Source organism: Myxocyprinus asiaticus, chromosome 27 (genome assembly GCF_019703515.2).
Source record: "Myxocyprinus asiaticus isolate MX2 ecotype Aquarium Trade chromosome 27, UBuf_Myxa_2, whole genome shotgun sequence".
NCBI classification, from domain to species: Eukaryota; Metazoa; Chordata; class Actinopteri; order Cypriniformes; family Catostomidae; genus Myxocyprinus; species Myxocyprinus asiaticus.
The window spans coordinates 7,437,831-7,460,415 of record NC_059370.1 but is presented as its reverse complement, the minus strand read 5'-3'; the positions used below and the strand labels follow the sequence as shown (position 1 = coordinate 7,460,415).

The 22,585-nt window shown below is 40.2% G+C and overlaps 1 protein-coding gene across 2 annotated transcripts in view; it reads left to right on the top strand.

The window, feature by feature from the left end:
- Positions 1-22,585, top strand: part of LOC127418030 (pro-neuregulin-2, membrane-bound isoform-like) — a 148,732-nt gene that overhangs the window by 85,228 nt on the left and 40,919 nt on the right. For both annotated transcript variants that reach the window (XM_051658352.1, XM_051658351.1), the window contains exon 4: positions 13,754-13,874. In XM_051658352.1, the coding sequence (XP_051514312.1) occupies positions 13,754-13,874 (121 nt within the window). The remainder of the gene's footprint in view (positions 1-13,753; positions 13,875-22,585) is intronic.

Sequence of the window (22,585 nt, the reverse complement as noted above, 5' to 3'; positions counted from 1 at the left end):
TTTTCTCCTGAAGTCCACCACAAGCTCCTTTGTCTTACTGACGTTGAGGGAGAGGTTGTGCTCCTGACACCAGTGTGTCAGAGTGTGCACCTCCTCTCTGTAGGCTGTTTCATCATTGTCAGTGATCAGACCTACCACCGTCGTGTCATCAGCAAACTTAATGATGGCATTGGAGTTATGTGTTGCCACACAGTCATGTGTGTACAGGGAATACAGTAGTGGGCTGAGAACACAGCCCTGTGGGGCTCCAGTGTTGAGGGTCAGTGATGAGGAGATGTTGCTGCCTATTCTAACCACCTGGCGTCTGCTTGACAGGAAGTCCAGGATCCAGCTGCACAGCGAGCTGTTTAAGCCCAGAGCCCGGAGTTTCTCATCTAGCTTGGAGGGCACTATGGTGTTGAATGCTGAGCTGTAGTCTACAAACAGCATTCTCACATAAGTGTTCTTTTTTTCCAGGTGGGAGAGAGCAGTGTGTATTGTAGATGCAATGGCATCATCAGTGGAGCGGTTGTTACGGTAAGCAAACTGCAGCGGGTCAAGATTGAGTGGTAATACAGAGCAGATGTAATCTCTGATTAGTCTCTCAAAACATTTGCTGATGATGGGGGTCAGAGCAACAGGACGCCAGTCATTTAAACAAGTTATTTTCGATTGTTTTGGAACAGGCACAATGGTGGATGTTTTAAAGCATGTGGGGACTACAGACAAAGAGAGGGAAAGGTTGAAAATGTCCATAAAAACACCAGCCAGCTGGTTCGCGCACGCTCTGATGACGCGGCCCGGAATGCCGTCTGGACCCGCGGCTTTGCGGATATTCACCCGTCGGAAGGATCGGGTTACATCCGCTACAGAGACGGAGAGTGAACTAACCTCTGTAGCTTCGGCCGTGAGAGCTCTCTCCGCGAGGGCGGTGTTATTTCCCTCGAAACGAGCATAAAAAGTATTTAGCTCATCCGGTAGAGAGGCAGCGGTGTTCATGGCGGAGTTTTTATTCCCTTTAAAGTCCGTGATGATGTTAATTCCCTGCCACATGCTTCTAGAGTTGGTGGTGTTAAACTGTCCTTCAATCTTACTCCTGTACTGGCATTTTGCTGTTTTGATAGTTTTTCGGAGGGCATAACTGGCTTGTTTATGCTCCTCCGCGTTCCCGGAATTAAAAGCGGAGGTCCGCACATTAAGTGCTGCGCGAACATCGCTGTTGATCCACGGCTTCTGATTCGGATAGATTCGCACAGTTCTGGTCGGAATCACTTCCTCTACACACGTTCTGATGAAGCACATTACGCTATCAGCGTAAAGCTCGATGTCGTCATCAGAGGCGGACCGGAACATCTCCCAGTCCGTGCGATCAAAACAGTCTTGTAGCGTAGAGTCTGATTGGTCCGACCAGCACTGGATCGTTCTGAGGGTGGGTGCTTCCTGTTTCAGTTTCTGCCTGTAAGCGGGCAGAAGCAGAATGGAAGAGTGGTCCGATTTGCCAAATGGTGGGCGGGGGAGGGATTTGTAGCCATCCCGGAACGGAGAGTAGCAATGGTCCAAAACCCGGTCCCCTCGTGTGTTGAAACTAATGTGCTGGTGATATTTTGGTGCGACTGATTTTAAACTGGCTTTATTAAAGTCCCCGGTCACAATGAACGCGGCCTCAGGGTGCGCGGTTTCCTGCTCACTTATACTCCCATACAGTTCCTTGAGTGCCCGGTCTGTGTCGGCTTGTGGGGGGATGTACACAGCAGTGATAATGACCGCTGTGAATTCCCTCGGTAGCCAGAATGGTCGACACAGAAGCATAAGAAATTCCAGATCAGGAGAACAGAAAGACTTGATGGAATGTACGTTCCTCTGATCACACCAGGATTTGTTGATCATAAAACATACACCACCTCCTCTAGTTTTACCTGAGAGGTCTTTCGCTCTGTCCGCTCGGAGCATGGAGAACCCCGTGGGTTCAATGGCTGAGTCTGGAATCTCCGCAGACATCCAAGTTTCCGTAAGGCAGATAACGCAGCAGTCCCTCGTCTCTCGTTGGAAAGAGATCTGCGCTTTCAGCTCGCAGAGCTTGTTATCCAGAGACTGAACATTTGCCAGTAGAATAGTGGGTAGCGGGGGTCGATTTGCGCGGCGTCTTACTCTGATGAGAACGCCGGCTCTGTTTCCCCTTTTCCTCCTGCGTTTCCGCGGCCGTGCTGCCCAGACAAAGGGCTCCGCTTGCGTGTTTGTAAACAGCGGGTCGGCATTGAGGAATGTGAAGTCCGGTTTACGGTGTGAGATCGCTGAGCCAATGTCCAAAAGTGTTTGTCTGTCATAGACAATAAGGCAGACAACATCCAAGACAAAAAACATAAGAATTGTAAACAAAACAAACAAACCATTGCTAAGTTGTGTCGGAGCTCGCAACGCAGCAGCCATACTCGGCGCCATCTTGAGTCCAAAAAAATATATATATACATTAGGAATATAATCGGTATCATAGTTTATGTACATGTCTTTTTTCTGAATGTTATTATCCACCTCAAACGAGTTTTTTAGGTGCATTTTGGAAACTACTGTATATATTCACTCGTGTGTTTACATTAAGCATTTTTATGCTATATCCCAAAATTTGCATTAAGCTACTGGCCACACAGGAATGATAAAATACATAGATAAAGCAAGCAACGTTTACACACCAAATGCTAAAAGAGTTTAAAAAGCTTATGTTGCCAGGAAGTGAAATTTGTAATTAACACTTTCAAACTTGTAAGTAGTAACTTCTTAAGGCGCGGTCACATTTACCTTTGCACTGCGAAATTCAGCGGGTGGAATACAGTTATCTCAATAGGAATTCGCGCGATTGTGATTTTCGCACGATGGACTACCAGTGGCAAAGTATTTACCCTCACATGAAGTTCAAGTTTGGTGAACTTTTTAAATTTGACAGGCGAATTTGTCGCATTGACCAATAGGATGTTGCTTGGTTTGGCAGTGACCTCTGTGTGGGCGGAGCGTCATACACAGTTACACTGAGTATTCACAAAGGACAATGATGTCTTTTTAGCGGCGAGTTTCTTTTTAACTTCACTCACAGAGTATAAAGTGCAGCATTAAAAAGAGGCTGCTTGACAGTTAGTTTTTTGCTGGTTTCACTCGTGCTCCACGTCGCCCATGCCTTCTTCACCCTCTGAAACGTACAAATGAGGAGAACAACAGAAGCTAATCATCCTAGGGAGACATTAGTAACACTAATGCTGTAATACAAGTTTCAAAATTGTTTAGAGAAGTACCGCTAGCAAGGAGGACGAGAGACATTTTTTTTATTATTAATAAGAAGACAATACACTAAATGGATTGGGTCAAGTGCTCACAGAAGAGCTGTGTCTTTAGATGCTTTTTGAAGGATGTTAGAGAACCAGCTGCTCGGGTGGGGTTTGGGAAGTCATTCCACCAGCGAGGAACAGTTGAAGTGAAAGTCCTGGACAGTGTTTTTTGCTTCTTTGAGATGGCACTACGAGGCGCCGTTCACCCACAGAATGCAAACTTCTGGAGAGCACATTGATCTGAAGTAGTGAGTGTAGACAGTGGGGTGCATAACCAGTGGTTGTTCTGTAAGCAAGCATCAATGCCTTGAACTTAATGCGAGCAACCATTGGCAGCCACTGCAGTTTGATGAAGAGAGGCGTGACATGCGCTCTCTTGGGCTTGTTGAAGACTAATCGCGCCGCTGCATTCTGGATCAATTGCAGAGGTTTGACTGTACATGCAGGAAGGCCCACAAAAGACTTTTGAGTAGTCCAGCCTGGATAGCACAAGGCATGCTAAGAAAGGAAGGGCCTGATTTTACTGATGTTGTACAGAGTAAATCTGCAAGATCTGGCAGTCCTTGCGATGTGGTCTGTGAAGTTTAACCAAGATTTCTGGCTGTCTTGGATGGTGTGATCGTTGACGAGTCCAGATGAATGGTGAAATTATGCTGAAATTGTGTGACTTTAGGACTGCTTAAGGAAAGCATTAATGCAGCCTTCAAGTAAAGTCAGGAATATCATAATTACGAGTACACGTGAATGACTAGGTGAAGTCGTATTTACCAGAGGGAATCTCTCTCAGAATTTTCTGTGATACCGAAGATACAGTGTTGGGCAAGCTACTCAAAAAATTTAGCAAAGTAAGCTACCAACTACTCGACAGAAAAATGTAAAGCTATTGATAGAAAGTAGCTAGTTTCACTACAAACTACACACCAAAAATAGCTTAACACATTTTAAGCTACTTATTTTATTTATTTATTTATTTATTTATTTATTTATTTTTTTTTTTTTAACCAGATGCATGGAGCATACTGTCATAGACAAAGCATCTAAAAGACTTATTTACATGACATTTATCAAAGCCATGGTAAGGTATAGTATAGTATTGTTTAGTGCAAAGAGTAGTGCTAATTAATTATGTTAAATGTCAGGCATGCATAAATCATATAGGTCATGTACTGTAAAAGTGATGCAGGTGTATTCATTTACACTTATTCACTGGTACAACAGAAAGAAGATCTTTTCATGTCATTGATTATGTTTTATTTTTGCTACTTCTGTACAGTATTTTGTTTCTGACTTTTATGTGCAATGAAACTACTGTCTTACCAGGTGAGCATACCAGGTGCACTAGAAGGCAGAAGACAGTAACTCTCAGCATGTGCTGTGATGGGCCAGATCTGCTGTTATGTGAAGTTAAAACTTTACGACAGATCAGATGCACAACTAGAGCTTGAGACTTTATGGCACTAGAACATTTTGTTGGCACACTTTGACGTCACTAATTAGTACACAGGAGGAAAGAAATGACATGGGTTTGTGACTGATACACACACACACACATACACACAAACACACACACACACACACACACACACACACACAGGAATTGTGCCCAGTACCACTGGTGTCTGGGAGGTGGAAGTGCAACAAGAACAGGTATATCAGGAATTTCAATGTCATATTAACCACCAAACACACACTTACACAAACAGATGCTCTGTCAGATCACATACACCGAGAGATAATCCGTCTATACACTCACACACCCTCCAGCTTAGTCAGCTCACACACACACTAACAGTGAGGCCTCAGCTCTCTCTGTAACACACACACACACCACATGGCATCTTGAGCTTGACTATACTATGTTCAAAATAGCATATTACCGTGATGTAGTATGCATACTGTGCATAGTATGCACATTTTCTGTATGCACAAACAGTGTTGGGTAAGTTACTCAAAAATGGTAATCCCCTACAAACTAAAAATAACTTCTTTAAAATTTTAATCATATTTCTCTGCTCATTACTAGTTTGAGAAAGTAATCATATTGAATAACACTTTGGAAATCCACATGAAGTTTCAATCCCATGATCTGTAGCTTGTCACAGATTTTACCATCAAACTTTTAAAGCAACAATTTAACACCTAAAACTTTGACTCATCCATCCATAAATTCTGCTTATTTGCCAGTTCCAGATGTGACTTTTCCTTTGAAAGTCTGCCTAAAAGACCAGTGTCCCAGAGTCTTCTCTTCACTGCTGCAGATGAAACTGGTGTTTGGCATGTACTGGTTATTGATGCTGCCAGTTTCGAACCTGTGAGGATTCTGTTTCTCAAACTAGAGACTCTGATGTACTCGTCTTCTTGTTGTGGTGTATCTGTGCTGTCCACTCCTCTTTCTGTTCTGTTTAGATCCCATTTTCTTTCTTCTTTCATGACAGTTGTGCATGGAATAGTCTTCATCTCTCAAAAGAACAATAGATCAATGCATTTCTTTAAAAATATGTTTCTTTTAGGCCATTCTAAAAAAATAAAATGAATAATAATTACTTGGTTTGTGTAAACTCACTTAAAAAAAGACTATATATTGCAATGTTCAAATGTCACTAAATAGCACGACTGTTTTCAACTGTTCTAAAAATAAGAAATGTTTCTTAAATTAGCACATTTGAAAAAAAGGATTACATGACACATTATTTTCTTAGTAGACTGGAGGAATGACTGCTATAAATTTGGCTTTGACATCATGAGTAAAAATGATATTTAAAAAATAAATAACAATATAAAACAGTTATTTCATAGTAATTTAAGTCATAATAATTTTCAAGATTTCGATTGTTTGTGGAGGTATTTTTTATTAATTTAACAGTGTAATGACGCTGGCTGCTTTGGCAATGACGAAGACGATAACGAAGGAGTGAAGAACCCAAGTGCAGTTTTATTTTACAAACGTGGAATCCAATAACCCTAACATAAACGTGAACTAAACAAAACATAAACTTTAACGATGAACATAAACTTGACTTGACATGGCTTGGCTTGACTTGGACAAAACAACAAAGTTACATTTGACATTCACATACAATACTTGAAAAAGACACAATGGAAAACATGAGTCTTAAATACATGGACATGGGGGAACATAAACCAATGAACAAACAGAACTGATAACAAGATAATTAAACAATAAACCAATGAAAACATGACACATGAACATGGAGGGAAAACAGGAATCACATGACAAGGGAAACAGGATATAAACTTTTCAAAATAAAAGACATGAATCAACAAAATACACATGACATATCCCCCCCACTATGGGGCAGCTCCCGATGCACCAACACATAAACAAAACACGTAAAACATGACATAAATTCAAAGTTCTGTAGGGAGCTGGGGGGGTGTCTTGAGGCATAGGGTGTGTCGTGGCGAGAAAGGGCGAGGGGCATGGGACCAGGGCAAAGTCTGTGGGGGGTGGAGCCATGAGAGGCTCGAGGGGCAGAGCCATGGAACTTGGTGCCCGGAGAGTAGCTGAAGACTTGAAGGGCCAGGGTGAAGCCGATGGCAGGGAGGACCAAGGTGGTGCTGGAGGCTCGGGGAAGCAAGGCAGAGCTGGGGGATCGGAAGACTGAGGTGGAGCCTGTGGGACTGAGGACCAAGGTGGAGCCGTAGGGAAGGAGGTCCCCGGTGGAGCTGACAGATCAGAGGGAAAAGGCGCAGCCAGAGGATCAGAGAGCCAAAGCGGAGCCAGGTGACCGACAGACCAAGGAGGAGCCGGAGGGACGAGGGACCCCGGCAAAGCCGACAGGCTGAAGGACTGCAGCGGAGCCAAGGGAACGCCGAGCCGAGACAGTGTCGAGGGACCAACAGGCCAAGGCGAAGTCCAGGGCTCGGAGGGTCCAGGCGGGGTTGGAGGGCCAAAAGTTCCCCTTGCCTGCTCAGGAGAACTAAGGGTGGGTATAAGGGTGGGAACCATCTCCAGGTCCAACTGCTCAGGTGTGGCTGTGACGTGGCATGGAGCAGGCTGAGGTGTTTCTGTGACGTGGCATGGAGCAGGCTGAGGCATTGCTGTGACGTGGCATGGAGCAGGCTGAGGCAATGCTGTGACGTGGCATGGAGCAGGCTGAGGCGTAGTTGTGACATGGCATGCTGATGATTCGGGGCAAAAGATGGCGCTGGCTCAGCGACCATGACTAGGAACTCTGGTTTGGCGGCCATGACGTGAAACTCTCGCTTGGCGGCCATGACGTGAAACTCTGGCTCAGCGGCGGCCATGTCGTGGAACTCGGGCTTGGCGGCAGCCATGTCGTGGAACTCTGGCTTGCCATCCGCCTCCCCCACAGTGAACGTGGAACCAATGATCTGTAGGGCGAGGTCGATATATTGAGCCAGGCTGAGGGAACTGCGACCACCAGGCATCAAGGAGGAGATCGGCTCACTTAACCCCACCCTAAAAATATCATTGAGGACGACCACATTAAAATCCACCTGGCTGGCCAGAGCACAAAATCCTCTACGTACTCCTCCAGGGGACGATTCCCCTGACGTAGCCGTATGAGTCGAATTGCTGGGTTCATAGTTCGGTCAAGTATTCTGTAATGATGCTGGCTGTGCTGGCAATGACAAAGACGATAACGAAGGAGTGAAGAACCCAAATGCAGTTTTATTTTACAAACGTGGAATCCAATAACCCTAACATAAACATGAACTAAACAAAACATAAACTTTAACGATGAACATAAACTTGACTTGACATGGCTTGGCCTGACTTGGACAAAACAACAAAGTTACATTCGACATTCACATACAATACTTGAAAAAGACACAATGGAAAACATGAGGCTTAAATACATGGACATGGGGGAACATAAACCAATGAACAAACAGAACTGATAACAAGATAATTAAACAATAAACCAATGAAAACATGACACATGAACATGGAGGGAAAATCACATGACAAGGGAAACAGGAACTAAACTTTTCAAAATAAAAGACATGAATCAACAAAATACACATGACAAACGAAGTGTCTATTTGCACCCTTGTGTAAATAGCATCTGCCACACAGTGCAGCTATTTGCACCCTAATAGTCTAGTGGAACCACAGAAATATACACAAACTAACCAAAAGACAGTGTGTGAATGTGTAGTGTTGTCCTAGCGACCCTGGTTCAATTCCGCCTTTTGTCCCACTCTTTTTTCCATCCAATTTTCCTGTTTCCATTCTTAACATTTCCTTTTATAGTACTTAAAATAATAGATAAAAATGTATATAAATGTTGATTTCATCGCAGTGCTTTGGTCACGGTGAATGTCAAGGAGTGCAGAGAAGGGTTTGATCCAGAGGTGGGGTCTGTTGATCGTACTTGTGCCCGTGCCCGTGGCTCAGCAGCGTTTGTGTGTAGATTACATCACTGTATTACTGTTAGAATATTGTAGTAACCATGTTTTTTGGCAGAAACCATAGTTTTAATGTAATAACCATGGCGTTACTAGAGTAATATGGTGATAATATAGTAACCATGATTAATTTTGTGGTTACTGTAAATTTAAAACAAAATACCATGGTGATATTATGGTTACTATAGGAAAATCAAGATTATTTTTTCTAAGGTAAGGTTAAGGTTAGGTTTAGGATGTAGGGGTTAATGTAATGTGTCTGTGGGACTAAATAAACACACTGCAGTGATGCCCATACTGTATGTTAGTATTTAAATACAGGTGCAAATAGCATCTGCCTTAATTTAATGCATCCTTAGTGAACAGAAGCATCAATTTTTCTCAAAAACAAAAATGTCTGAATGATTCCTAACTTTTGATAGGTAGTATATATTGTGCAGAGTGTGCAGAACTCTGTATTTGATAAAACTGTTAAAATTGTTTGATACAAAATTAGATTAAAAATGCAAGATAACAATTTTATTTCCAAGATGATAATTGGATGGTACTCCATGAATTAAACACGCAGCGATGAAGTTATGTGACAATAACATGGTTGGGTGTCACAGTCCTGTCACTCTGTCAATCTGGGTTTTTGTCTGACAGGACCGTGGCATCATCGTCCCATGTCTGTCTTGTGTTTCGTTGTTTGTCTTTGTGTGAGCACACAGTTTCGGTTGTATTCCCTGCCGTGCGCTCTTCGGTCTGTCTTGTTTCATGTCTGGAGAATGGTGTCTGGGTCTTGACTTCCTGTCTGGTTCGGTTTCGGTCTGTGTCGGCATCCGGACACTCTTTATGTCTGTCTGTTATTGACGTGGGTGCATCGCGCTTATGTCATCTTGGTAGCATGCACTCGCATCAATAGTTTGTCTGTCTCTCGTGAACAAGGGTGCGCCTCACATCTCACGTTGCGTGCCTGAGTCACGAGCTGTCTTCGTGTTGTGCTGAGGTTCGGTCACTTCGGTCTAAGGTGTCGGGTGTGTTTGTGGCCGAACTCTCGCACAGGTGTCCTGTCTTGTTTTTGTCGCCTGTTGCATGCATCGTGTGGCATTTGCCTCATGATGTACGCTCAGGTTTCGTTTAGTGTGAGAATGCATGGCATCGCTTTGTTTGGCCTTGCTACGCATTCACTTGTCTTGTTTGTCGGTTGTCATGGGCGTATATTGCCTTATTGTCTTGGCTATGTGCACTCATGCCATTTGGGTGTTTTGTTGTCTTGTGAGAGCACGTGGCTTTGTTTTGTTTCTTGTCCATCCCAGATCGGCGTCTGAAGCCTCGTCCATCCCAGAGCCAGTCCTCTGACCCCTGTCCAGCAGCCGCCGCCCAGTATTCTGACCCCTGCCCAGCAGCCGCCGCCCAGTCCTCTGACCCATGTCCAGTGGCCGCCACCCAGTACTCTGTCCCCTCTGCCCTGAGGCCTCCACCCAGGCTGCCAGATCCTGCATCTGCCCTGAGGACTCCTCCCAGGCTGCCAGACCCCGCCTTTGTCCTGAGGCCTCCTCCCAGGCTGCCAGACCCCGCCTTTGCCCTGAGGCCTCCTCCCAGGCCGCCAGACCCTACCTTTGCCTTGAGGCCTCCTCTTAGGCTGCTAGACCCTGCCTCCGCCCTTAGGCCTTCTCCCAGGCCGCCAGACCCTGCCTCCGCCCTGAGGCCTCCCCCCAGGCCACTGGACTCTGCCCCTATCCTTAAGATCCCTCCCTGGTTTCCCTCCTTCCCTCCCTTTCTGTTGTGTTTTCTGTTTTCTATTAGTGTTCGGTTGGCATGGGCGTATATTGCCTTATTGTCTTGGCGATGTGCGCTCATGCCATTCGGGTGATTTTTGTCTTGTGAGAGCACATAGCTTTGTTTTGTTTCTTATCGCCGCATGTCTCTCTGTTTTACGTCATACCCCGCCTCCTTGTTTGCTTATTATTAGTTAATTTGCCTCACCTGTCCCCTGTTAACCCGTTTGATTTTTCCCCCATTTTAGTCTCCTCGTGTGTGCTGTCCAGTGCCATTTCGTTTTGTGATCGGTCCTGTATGTGTTTTTGGTCACATTCCTTGTCGGTTCTGTTCCCCTTCCTTGTTCCTGTTCCTTTGTTGTTTTTCCCCTACAAGGTTGTTTCTGTTTTTTTTTCCCCCTTGTGGGGGTTTTTGTTTGATTTTTGCTCTTTTGTTTTTATTAATAAATTCATTTATTTTAACTCTGCGTTCGGGTCCTGAGCATCTCTTATTCCTGACAGTTGGGGGTGTTACTTTTATAATGTATTCCTCTACAAATTACAGCATAAATGCTGTAAAATGTTATTTGTAATGTATTCTGTTAATTTAAATACTTTGGGGTAACATTTTACAATAAGGTTCCATTTGTTAACATTAGTTAACAACATCAGTTAACATGAACTAACAATGAACAATACTTATTAAGCATTTATTAATCTTAGTTAATGTTAATTTCAACATATACTAATACATTTTTCAAATAGAAGTTGTATTTGTTAACATTAGTTAATGCACCATGAACTAACATTTTATTAACGTGCATTAACAAACATTACTAAATTGTGTAACAAATATATTGTTAATTGTTAGTTCATGATACCTAATGTGTTTACTAATGTTAACGAATGGAACCTTACTGTAGTGTTAACTACTTTGGATTACTTCTTCAGCACTGGCAGATTTGTTTTACATGTATTAACTATAAACAAGTGAATTACAAATGACAAAGAGACAAAATACACTTATATTAAAAATAATTTCTCTAAAAAAAATGTTTTGCATAAAATATTTTATGCAGTGTTGTTTATGCAAGTAAACTGATATTGATTTTTCAATATTTTTACTGGAAAACAAGACAAAATTTGCAAGTATTTTTTTCAGTAATCAGTAATTACATTTTTGAATGTAACTGTATTCTGAATAACACATATTTAGATTGTAACTGTAATGGAACACGATTACTAATGTTTTGTATTTAAAATAGGTAAAGCGGTTACATGTATTTCGTTACTCCACAACCGTGTTCAACTGTTGTATTTACAGCATACTACCCTTTCAAATCAATGCATAATCAGTCCTGTTTCATGTACTATAAAAATAAATTTAATTAGCAGTATAAACTTTGCAGGATTCAGTAAATAGTAAGCTAGTATTCCATTTCAAACACAGCCATGATAATGTTTTTATATGCAAAATAATAACTGGACGCTACTTGCTAAATTTAACATGCAATGTTGTAAAGTCATACTACTATTGGAAACAATTCTTATTGCATACTACATGCTGTTTCACATACTATTTTAAGTTTTCAGAATGCAGTATGCAGTATACTGTACAGTGAGCAGTGCACTAGTATTGCTCTCTTTCTCTGTCTTTCACACCTGCCTGTCTGTTTCTTTGTGTGGCTGTGTGTCGGGGAAGACAGTTCAATCATGGTTTCTCCACCTCTGTGGCTGCAGAGATCCAGATGTGATGTGCTCGCGTCTGCAGTACACAGCTTGATTCTGCGTGACTCTGACACACTGCAGAAAATCTAAACCCTCGGTGTGGCTGTGAGCCAACGATGACTGTGAGAACATCCTCCCATCTGCCATGTGTATTTGGCAGTGTGTGTCTCACTCTAGTTTATAGACGCAATGATACAGTGCCTTTTATGTTTGTGTGCATGAGGTGTCAGTCCTGTTACCATAACAGAGAAATATTTAGCAGTGTTGTTTTCTCATGTAGAAAGGAATAATTCTAATACTCTGAAGTTAAGTTACTCTGAAGTTTGCAAAACTGTATTTTAAATTACTGCTGAAGGTTTTTTTGAAAGTCTGTCATCCAGATTAATGAAATAATTGTATTCTGGATCAGCCTCTGCTCCACCTGTTGAGACCAAATTATCTTTCTGTCTGTATGATATTGGATAGTGACATAGTACTTTTTTACATACTATTTTTGAAAGATAGAATGCAGTATGCATACTAGTATGCACAGTATGCAAATCTATATGCATGGAATACTAACAACATTTGCTAAAATGTGCAAAACTGCCACAAGATAAAAGATTTTTAGAATATTGCTTTTACATGCAAAATGACTGTATTTATTTATGAGATGATTACTAGATGCAACTCACTAAAATAAACATACAATGCAGTGAGGTATACATACTGCAAATTGCACACTGTTCCATATACCATTTTGGTAACACTTTACATTAATGTTCCATTTGTTAGGGATTTATAAAAGGTTATTTACTAATAAGTCATTTAGAAATGCATTATAAATGAATTATTTGCAGTTAACATGTTTAAAAATGGCGAATTTCATCCAATACTTGCCAAAAAGTGAAACATTTTATCTTATAAATGATTTGTGTCACAATGCAGCAAAATAGACTATTACTGTGCGATTAAAAGAACTGATATCATAAGAATGGTGCTACTCTGAGTGCTGTCCCAACTTAACTAGTCCTAGTTACTTAAAGTCCTCTGCAAAATCACTTTTCCGCTCTTCATGCTCATTCACGGCATGTGTCATATAATAAAGCCTGATGACCATTAAACCATTCTGATCTTTATGTAAATACTCGTGTTGACAACTTCTTAATAAATGCTTCATATGTGTCCACTTTACATTAAGGTACATTTTCATAGGTTACTAGTGTTGAATAAGGGTTATTAAGCATTTATAACATGTGAGGTAAAATGACTCACTATTTGGCAGGTATTGCAATAAAGTCACCCTTTTTATGCATGTTGTTATAACTGCATTTCAGTGATTTATAATGCATTTGTAAATTAATTAATAGTAATAAATAAAACCCTTTATAAACCCTTAACAAAGGGAACATTATTGTAAAGTGTTCCTACTTTTTTTTTTAAATCATGGTGCGGTATGTAGTAAGAAGAACTACGGTATTCCATTCTTTATATAGCCATTGAGACTTTTCCCACATTGTCATAATGTATGATACTCATATTGGTCTTTCTTTCTCTCTCTCTCTCTGTGTGTGTGTGTGTGTGTGTGTGTGTGTGTGTGTGTGTGTGTTTCCATAGTAACCACCACACTGTCTCCGGGCTCAAGTCATGCCAGGAAGTGCAATGAAACAGAGAAGACATATTGCGTTAACGGTGGCGACTGTTATTTTATAAATGGTATAAATCAGCTGTCCTGCAAGTAAGTTACACACATTCCTTCCACATTATTTTTGTTTTTCACATATCTTACTCATACCAATCACACAAATTCATATTTGTTTCAGGAGTATGTTTAGAGGTTTACAGTATTTATACTGTACACTGTGTTTCATGAAACTTTGGTTTGACATCACTTGGCTCCAATTAAAAACATCTTTTGAGATTACTTTAATAGTATTTATTTCTGTTTTTCTTATGTGTAGTTCATTTACTATTACTTTTAAGTTAACAACCACAAAGAAAGAAAAATTATACAAACATATCCTGTATTTTAAGACTCCTGCCCACATTTCCTATGATGTCACTTCCCTATGTTCTCCATAATGGAGTGCAAAAGTATGATTCTCATTAAATTCCAAGACATTTTTTTCCATAGGGGAATTAATTATTAATGATAAATTATAAACAGTTAAAGACAGACCTACAGTGTGCTCCAAAGGTTGTTAATCGATGGTAAATGATTCTGTTGAAGCCATCAGTCTGCATTATTTCAACTTAATTTAAAAAAAAATCATGCTTAATAGTGGAATTTCTGCTGAAGAACTACACTACCCATGATCCTGAAAAGAGATCCACCAATCACAGAATCATGGCCAACAAAGCACATCAAAAGACCCTAGCAAGTCAGTCTTCCTACACTCTCAAAATATGTAGCCTAAATATTTGTATGTATCTGAATATTTTGCAATTTACTTTAAATATATTGCTTCTATACTTAAAATCAACAACTTTAAATCAGTGGTTTTATATTTTTTCCATTGTTTTTACTTTGATTATCGTCATTCGCAATTCTTAATGGGATTGTAGTTCATTCACTCATGAAAGTGTTTGGGGTAAAACAGGGACTGCTGTGTCCTCTGTCAAGTCTGTCACTGTATCCTGCTGTTATCAACAGGTATGCTGAGTAACAGCTCCACTGTGATACAAGAGACACAATGCATTGCTCTTATCAGCGATTTTGGAGAGGGCAGCTCAGATTTACGGTGTGTGGTGTGTATGCCAATTTTTAAAGGAAGAGAAACAAACCCATTAAAGCTGTTTAAAGCTCAAACCCTTTGGGGAGATGTCATCCTTCAACTGTGACTTGTGGAGTCAGTCTCTTTAATTTACAGAGTAGAGCATTTGAACCAGCTATAAGGGTTGATGGCCCTCAGGGACACACTCACTGATTTGGAAATAGTGTGTGTTGGTCTTGGCTTTCTTGACATAGTGATTCACTTAGATAATTGAGATGGAGTTTATCTTCAACACCACTAAATGAAAGTTTTGCTGCTTTTAGTCCGTATCTATTAGCTTTAGGGTCATCTATATGTCAGTGTACTTCTAAATGTTGGCAAAATTCATTTTCAGAAGATATAAGCATTTCAATTCTGCGGTCTCGCTCTTCCAGCTAGAAAGACACAGCCAAATCATGATGTCAATCTGCACTAGAGGAACTTTATCCAATCAAATGCGTTCTAGAACGCTGATGGTTCCTTCCAAAGAGAGCACAATCCATGTTGTGGGGTCTTTCCAAACAGAATTTCCAATAATAATCACTGTAGAAGTAAGTTGTGACTGACCGTTATCACCTTTCAGCCCCCTGAAGCCCTCAGAGTGAATGGGAATTGTCTTTGAAGGGAATAGGGCATAGGGACTTTCACTTCTGATTGGAACGCACTCATGGGAGCTAGGCAATGAAATGTAGCTGTTTTTCAGAGGTTTCTTGGGATGTACCTCACGAGTAAGTTTTCTTTGCTCTTTCTATTCAGTGTAGTGTGATCGAAAACATTGATATGTTTTAATGTTTTATTTGCTTGTATCTGATTCATCTTCATGATTACACAACAGCTCCTGCCTTATCATAAGTGAAGTTCCGTGATGCGCTGTTTTTGTTTGTGGGTTAGTTATATTGGATAGTTACAGGGTCAGTTTGATCATTGTTCTGATCTCAAGTCAGTGGAAAAGCGGCCGAACTAGGTTGAGATTGCTCAGTTTCTGTACAGTTTCACTCTCTGACAGCAGCCCAGTGGACAGAGGAATGTGTGTGTGTGGGACTGCGCTTATTGGCTATTTTATGTTTATGTTTATTTTATTTAAAAAAGGGACAATGCACATTAATTAACATGAGCACTTATGTCCATCATGTAAATGTGCCAGATTTAGCCAAACAGGCTAATTTTCACCTTCAGTCCCTGGCAGGTTGAAAGCATAGAAAACATACAAAGCACATAAGCACATCAGCTCATAAGCATAGACAAAAGCACATAAGCACATTCAAATAGTAAAACTATAATATAGCCATGTGGCATATAAAACATTAAAGAAACATACAAAGACACATACATGTAAGCACAGACAAAAACACATAAGCACATAGACACATAAAAAACAAAAACACAAAAGCAAACTCAAAAGCACATAAACACAGACAATTAGTAAAACAATAGCCCAGCCACTACTCCAGGTTATGACAACATGTCTGATTATCTAATAACCACTGTTTTATAGATTTAGAAAAAGAGTTGAAAGACGTGATGTTTCTTAGTTCTGTTGGTATAGTGTTCCAGGTATGTGCTGCTCTATAAGAAAAGGCTGACTGCCCAAAAGCACTTTTTCTATATGGTATTTTACAATCCCCTCTAGTAGTAGCTCTAGTTAATGAGTTTTGATTTTGTTTAATGAACTCATTGAGTGGAGATGGGGCCAAACCATGGAAAATGTTATACACAAGTACAATATCTGCAAATTTGATCATATTTTCCCAGTTTAAGATATCATATTTAGTTAAAATTTTACAATGATGATATGAATTTGACTTTTTATCCAATGTTTTCAAAGCCTGCTTATAGAGTCTTTCTGCTGATTGTAATGTGGTCCTACCTGTCTGTGTCCAGCTGGTAAGGCAGTACTTTATGTGTGAGAGAATCATGGCACTGATGCACAACTTTAAGGCCTCAGTAGTCAAATTGATCCTAATGTGTCTCAAATTTGCCAAACTGAATTTGATTCTGTTCACAGCTTTTTTAACTTGTGTTTTGAATGTGAGTTGTGAATCTATTATTATGCCTAAATATTTATACTCATGCACTACTGATAGTCTTCTCCCTGCTATTATAACATCTGGGTCTGGATCTCTATTGGCAGACTTTGAAAAAACATACATACAGTTTTGCTGACATTAAGGTGTAAACATGAGTTGGTTCACCAATTAGAGATATTGACCATTGAAGCTGATAATTCTTCTGCGGCTTGCTTCTTGTTTTTAGCATATAAATATATGACCGTATCATCAGCGTACATCTGACAATTTACAGTAGGTGGACAAACTTCAGGCAGGTTGTTAATATACAAACTAAATAACAAAGGACCCAATGTTGAACTTTGAGGTACGCCAACGAAATTATCAACCATTTGTGAGGTTTTATGGCCTACCCGAACGCATTGTTTTCTCTTGGTAAGGTATGATTTTATCCATTTAATTACATTAGGTGAAAAATTAAACTTTGATAACTTGTTAATTAGAACATCATGATTAACTGTATCAAAGGCTTTCTTTAAATCCAGGTAGACAGCTCCTACCACACATCCCTTGTCCAATTTAGCTTTAATATTTTCCAGAAGAAAACAATTAGCAGTTTCTGTGGAATTATGTTTTCTAAACCCAAATTGCATAGGATGCAATGAGAATGAAGTACTATTCAAATGTGATATTATCTGTTCAGAGATCAATTTTTCTGCAATTTTTGATACTGCCGGAAGGATACTGATGGGTCTGTAAGTACTAATAACTGTGTGTTCACCTGATTTGAACACTGGTATAATTATTGCAGTTTTCCAAGCACTTGGAAACACTCCTTCATTAATGGACCAATTAACAATTTTTGAAATAGGAGGAATGAGTGCCTCCTTATGGGTTTTGATAAATACTGTATCCATCCCATATACATTCTTTGCCCTTGAACAGCGGAGAGTGGAAATAATCATATGTACTTTGGAGTTGGTCACTTCTCTAAAAGTCAGAATGGGAACATCAGTATTTAGGGGAGTGACTGAATAATTTGATCTAGGGAATTTCTGAGTCAGAGATTGTGTAGAATCAACAAAATAATTATTAAATGCTGTTGCCACATTTATTTTGGGTCACATTCCCCTCTATATTTAATTCTATTGGTTTATTTATGGTATTAGATTTCCCTGTCAATTTCTTTCAATTCTGCCAGATTTCTTTGACATGTCCCTTTGCTTCACTAATAGCCTTAATGAAAATGTTGCTTTTGCCTTTCTGAGCTCTTTTACAACCTTATTTCTTAGTGTGGTAAATAAACATCTCTCATGTTCCATCTTATTCTTGAGAGCTATTTTGAGAGTGTGATCCCATTGTTTCATAAGTAATCGATTTTTTTCATTTATTATTTTTATTTTTTTATATTTTTTTTATTTAACCACGGTAGATTTGAACTGGTTTACGTTTCACTTTCCTCATAAAATTATGAATAATTGTTTGGAGTTCCCCCATAAAAGAATTACAGTTATCATCCATACTTTTATGTACAAAGTGCTCATTCCAATTTCTTTCTTTAATTGCATTTTCAAAATTGGTTTACTGACTATTAGGAAATTTATAACCTTCTAGCTTCTTGTAGGCTGATAGATTAAATCTCCTTTTAGTGAGCTTTCTTACAATCAGAATCATATCGTGGTCAGACAATCCTGTAACCAGATTGTAAGATTTCTTTATTCTTTCTGGTCTATTAGTGAAAGCCAAATCAATAAGCCTTTCTGAGGAACCAGTTATCCTAGTCGGTCCTTAAATGATCTGTTGAAAATCAAAATGACTTGTTACACATTTTAGCTCTTTCCTTTTTGCTTTGCCATTTCAATTTAGATTAAAATTTCTTAGTAAAATGATCTCATTGTTAGTATCACACTCTTTCATAAGGGTATTTAATTTATCATAAAACACAGTTTTTGCAGATGGTGGTCTATAAATTCCAATCACAGTTAATGACATTTGGACTGAAAGAGTTAATTTGAGACCAATACATTCCAAGTTATTAACACATGACCATTGGATTTGCTAACAGTTTATACTATCCTTGACATAAAATAGCACACCTCCGCCACGACCATCAGTTCTGTCTCATCTATATATAATATAGCCGTGCACATTTAATATGTCAGCAGGGGAGTTTTCGTGTAGCCATGTTTCTGATCCAAATTTGATTCATATAAAAGGTGTTGTAGTTGTTCACTTTTAGGATTAGCACTTTGAATGTTCAAATGTCCACCTAATAACCCACTTGGTTTTGTACGAGAGTCCCAGGGAATGCAAGCCTGGTTTACTGTTCTGAGAAGTTTAAAGTCACGGTGCTTTACAATTACAGGAATATTTTCCATTTTGACATGTTTGGTGATGCAGGGTTAATCTTTTGCACATGATTCACCATGGAAGGTGGCATATTGCTTGGCAAGATAAAAGCTAGTGATGTAGTTACTGGTATTCAATTAGTTGAAAGCTCACCCAGTCTACTGGCTTTGATTCTTTTTTTTATTTCCTTTTCTCCCCAATTTTGAATGCCCAGTTCCCAATGTGCTCTAAGTCCTCATGGTGGCGTAGTGGCTAGCCTCAATCCGGGTGGCAGAGGACAAATCTCAGTTGCCTCTGCATCTGATCACATGGCTTGTTGAGCACATTACCGCGGAGACCTAGCGCGTGTGGAGGCTTCACGCTATTCTCCGCGGCATCCATGCACAACCCACCACACGCCCCACCGAGAGCGAGAACCACATTATAGCGACCATGAGGAGGTTAACCCAATGTGACTCTACCCACTCTAGCAACCGGGCCAATTGGTTGCTTAGGAAGCCTGACTGGAGTCACTCAGCACGCCCTGGATTCGAACTTGCGACTCCAGGTGTGGTAGTTAGCGTCTTTACTTGCTGAGCTACCCAGGCCCCCTGCTTGCTTCAATGTTAAGCAGATTGCTGTTAGCAGAAAGTTTGTACCCCGGTGTAATATCATCCAATCCAGGATAGTGATACACATTCCCTGCAAGAACTGCTGGATGATGTCGAACTGGGCCCATGTCACCCGCAGTTGGCCCGGGATTAAGATGCACATCCGCCAAATGCGGATGCACATTATTCAAATTAATAATAAAAAAAAATGGCACAAGCAATTCAACAAGTCCTGCCCCAACTTCATGTTTCAGTAGGAAACCTGTCAATAGTGTAAAGTAAGCTGTGCTTTTCAGGGCACTTCACAGGGAAAATTTGCTTTTTCTGTTCACAAATTGTCTCAAGATTCAAAAAATACATTGGACAGTTATTGAATTTTTTTTTATTTAATCACGTTGTACAAAAATGAAAATGACAAATAAGTATTTTGTTTCAAAATAAATGTGATAATTTCCAGGATATCCATTAGCTACATACATTTGCAACATTTTAAAAATATAAAATATTAGATCAAATTGCCTCAAAATTAAACTTTAGACATTACATTCAATGAGCTCATGGAAGAGGAAAATTTTGCAGTGTGTAGTGACAAACAGGTGTTTATGAAAGTCCTGTTGTAGTTTTTGATGCTATTTAGTGTTTTGGGAGAAAATTAAATCAAAGGAGCCTTAAATATTTCAAATCAGCAGTAAAATCTGATAATACTGGTATCATAAATTGTCCTTCTTTACCACAGGTTTTGCTTAAAAATGCAATTTTCCCAGCTTGTATAGCTAATGCGCATGCGCGTCCTCATGTAGATTGACAAGCGATGTCTGAATCTAAAAGGTGATTGGCTCTTTTGCCTGTAAGGCGGGACTTCCTTTTCTACATTCATTGGCCGTTGGGTGCTCCAGTTTCTCCCATTAATTTTAATAGAAGTGACCCGTCTCTGCTAAATAGTCTTTAGCTAAATTAGCTAAACACCAGTTTGGCCAGGCCAGGAGACCAGCTAAGGCCAGCACCAACACTTTTTTTATAACAAAACTGTTATTTTTCAGCAGAGCAATGTTGTAATGACTATTTCTGGATAATCAAGTGAATGAATTACTTTACAAATAAAAGGCACTTCGGATGGACACAAACCAAAAGATAAGATTATTCTGTAAAACTTCACATTAAGGTTCCCTTTGTTTTTTGTCATTAACAATTTTTATTGATTCCACACTCAAATCAACACAAACAGCACATGAAAACACAGAATCAACTTTTAACAAATATTCCCCCCTCCCTCCCCTCTCCTCCACCCAACACACATCCCAGTGGTCAGATACCGAATAATAACAGACACACATACAAGCAGACAGTCCAGGGAAAATACTCAGATATAAAAAATAAAAAAAAACACAAACTATTGCCCAACAAAAAGGAAAAAGGGTTCCACACATCAATTCATTACATACACACCATTTATACTGCTCCTCTCCACTGTTCCTCCCTGGCAATCCTCCAAGAAGGCCAAATAAGTGCCCCACTTCTTCTCAAAGGCACCCAAGCTGCCCAGCCATCTATGCAACATCTTTTCAAAGGCTGCCACTCTGCCCAATTCGGTGCACCACTCATGAAATGAGGGCGCACCAGGCGACTTCCACCCCCAAGGTTCACTTTCCTGCTGATCATCACACTGGTAAGTACCCAGTTTTTAATGTGTGTATTACCTAAGTTAGCCCCCGTCCCATCACCCAAAATACAAAGTCTGGGGCAGAATGAAATCTGAGTGCTCAGGATCTCACAGACATAACTCTGAACCCTTGACCAAAACTCTTGAATCTTAATACCAAAAAACATGGGCTATGTCCCCATCCTCTGATTGGCATCGCCAACAGGTGGGAGTATCTTTAAGACCAAGCCTATGCAATCTAGAGGGAGTCCAATAAAAAAGACTTGACATTTAAAAAAATCCTACCCCATTCTTTATCCTTCAGTACTAAATTCAAGTCTTTCTCCCATAATTTCTTGAGAGATGTCAAAACCCTGTCCCCTAGACTCTGAATTAACCAGGAATAGTACGCTGAAGCCTCGTGACACTTTCCAAAACCTCTAGTACCATCTCAAGAGTGTCTGCAGCTTTAGGGGGCTGCGTACTACACCCAAAGATGGCACAAAGTAGATGGCGCAGCTGTAAGTACCTGAAGAATTGAGATCTGGGAATCCCAAACCGCTATGTAATATTTTCAAAGGATCTCAATGCTCCATTTTCATACAGGTCACCCAGCGTAGCAACTCCCTTCTCAATCCATTCTGTCCAGCAAAAAGGGGACTTGTAATACACAATTTAGGGTTTAACCAGATACTTGAGGCAAAGTTCAGGTAAATGTCCCAATTGAGCACGCAGGAAACTTTTGTCCACACTAACTGCATGTGTGAGATAACTGGATGTGTCTTTACTTCTCCGGGCAGCTTGGTAGAAAGACATTGCAATGGCAAGATAGGGGCAAGGACCTCCTGTTTGATAAAAAGCCAGGGAGGAGCTCTTTCAGGTGGAAGCGGCCAATGCACCAAATGTCTGAGACCAAAAGCATAATAGTAAAACAATATTTTGGGGAGACTTAACCCACCTTTTCAGTTGGCCTGTGTAACTTGTTAGAATGCATTCAAGGACATTTACCATTCCAGATAAAAGATTTAGCAATACTATCAAATTGTTTAAAATAAAAGAGGGGAACTTCAATGGGGAGAGATTGCAATAGGTAGTCAAATTTTGGAATACAA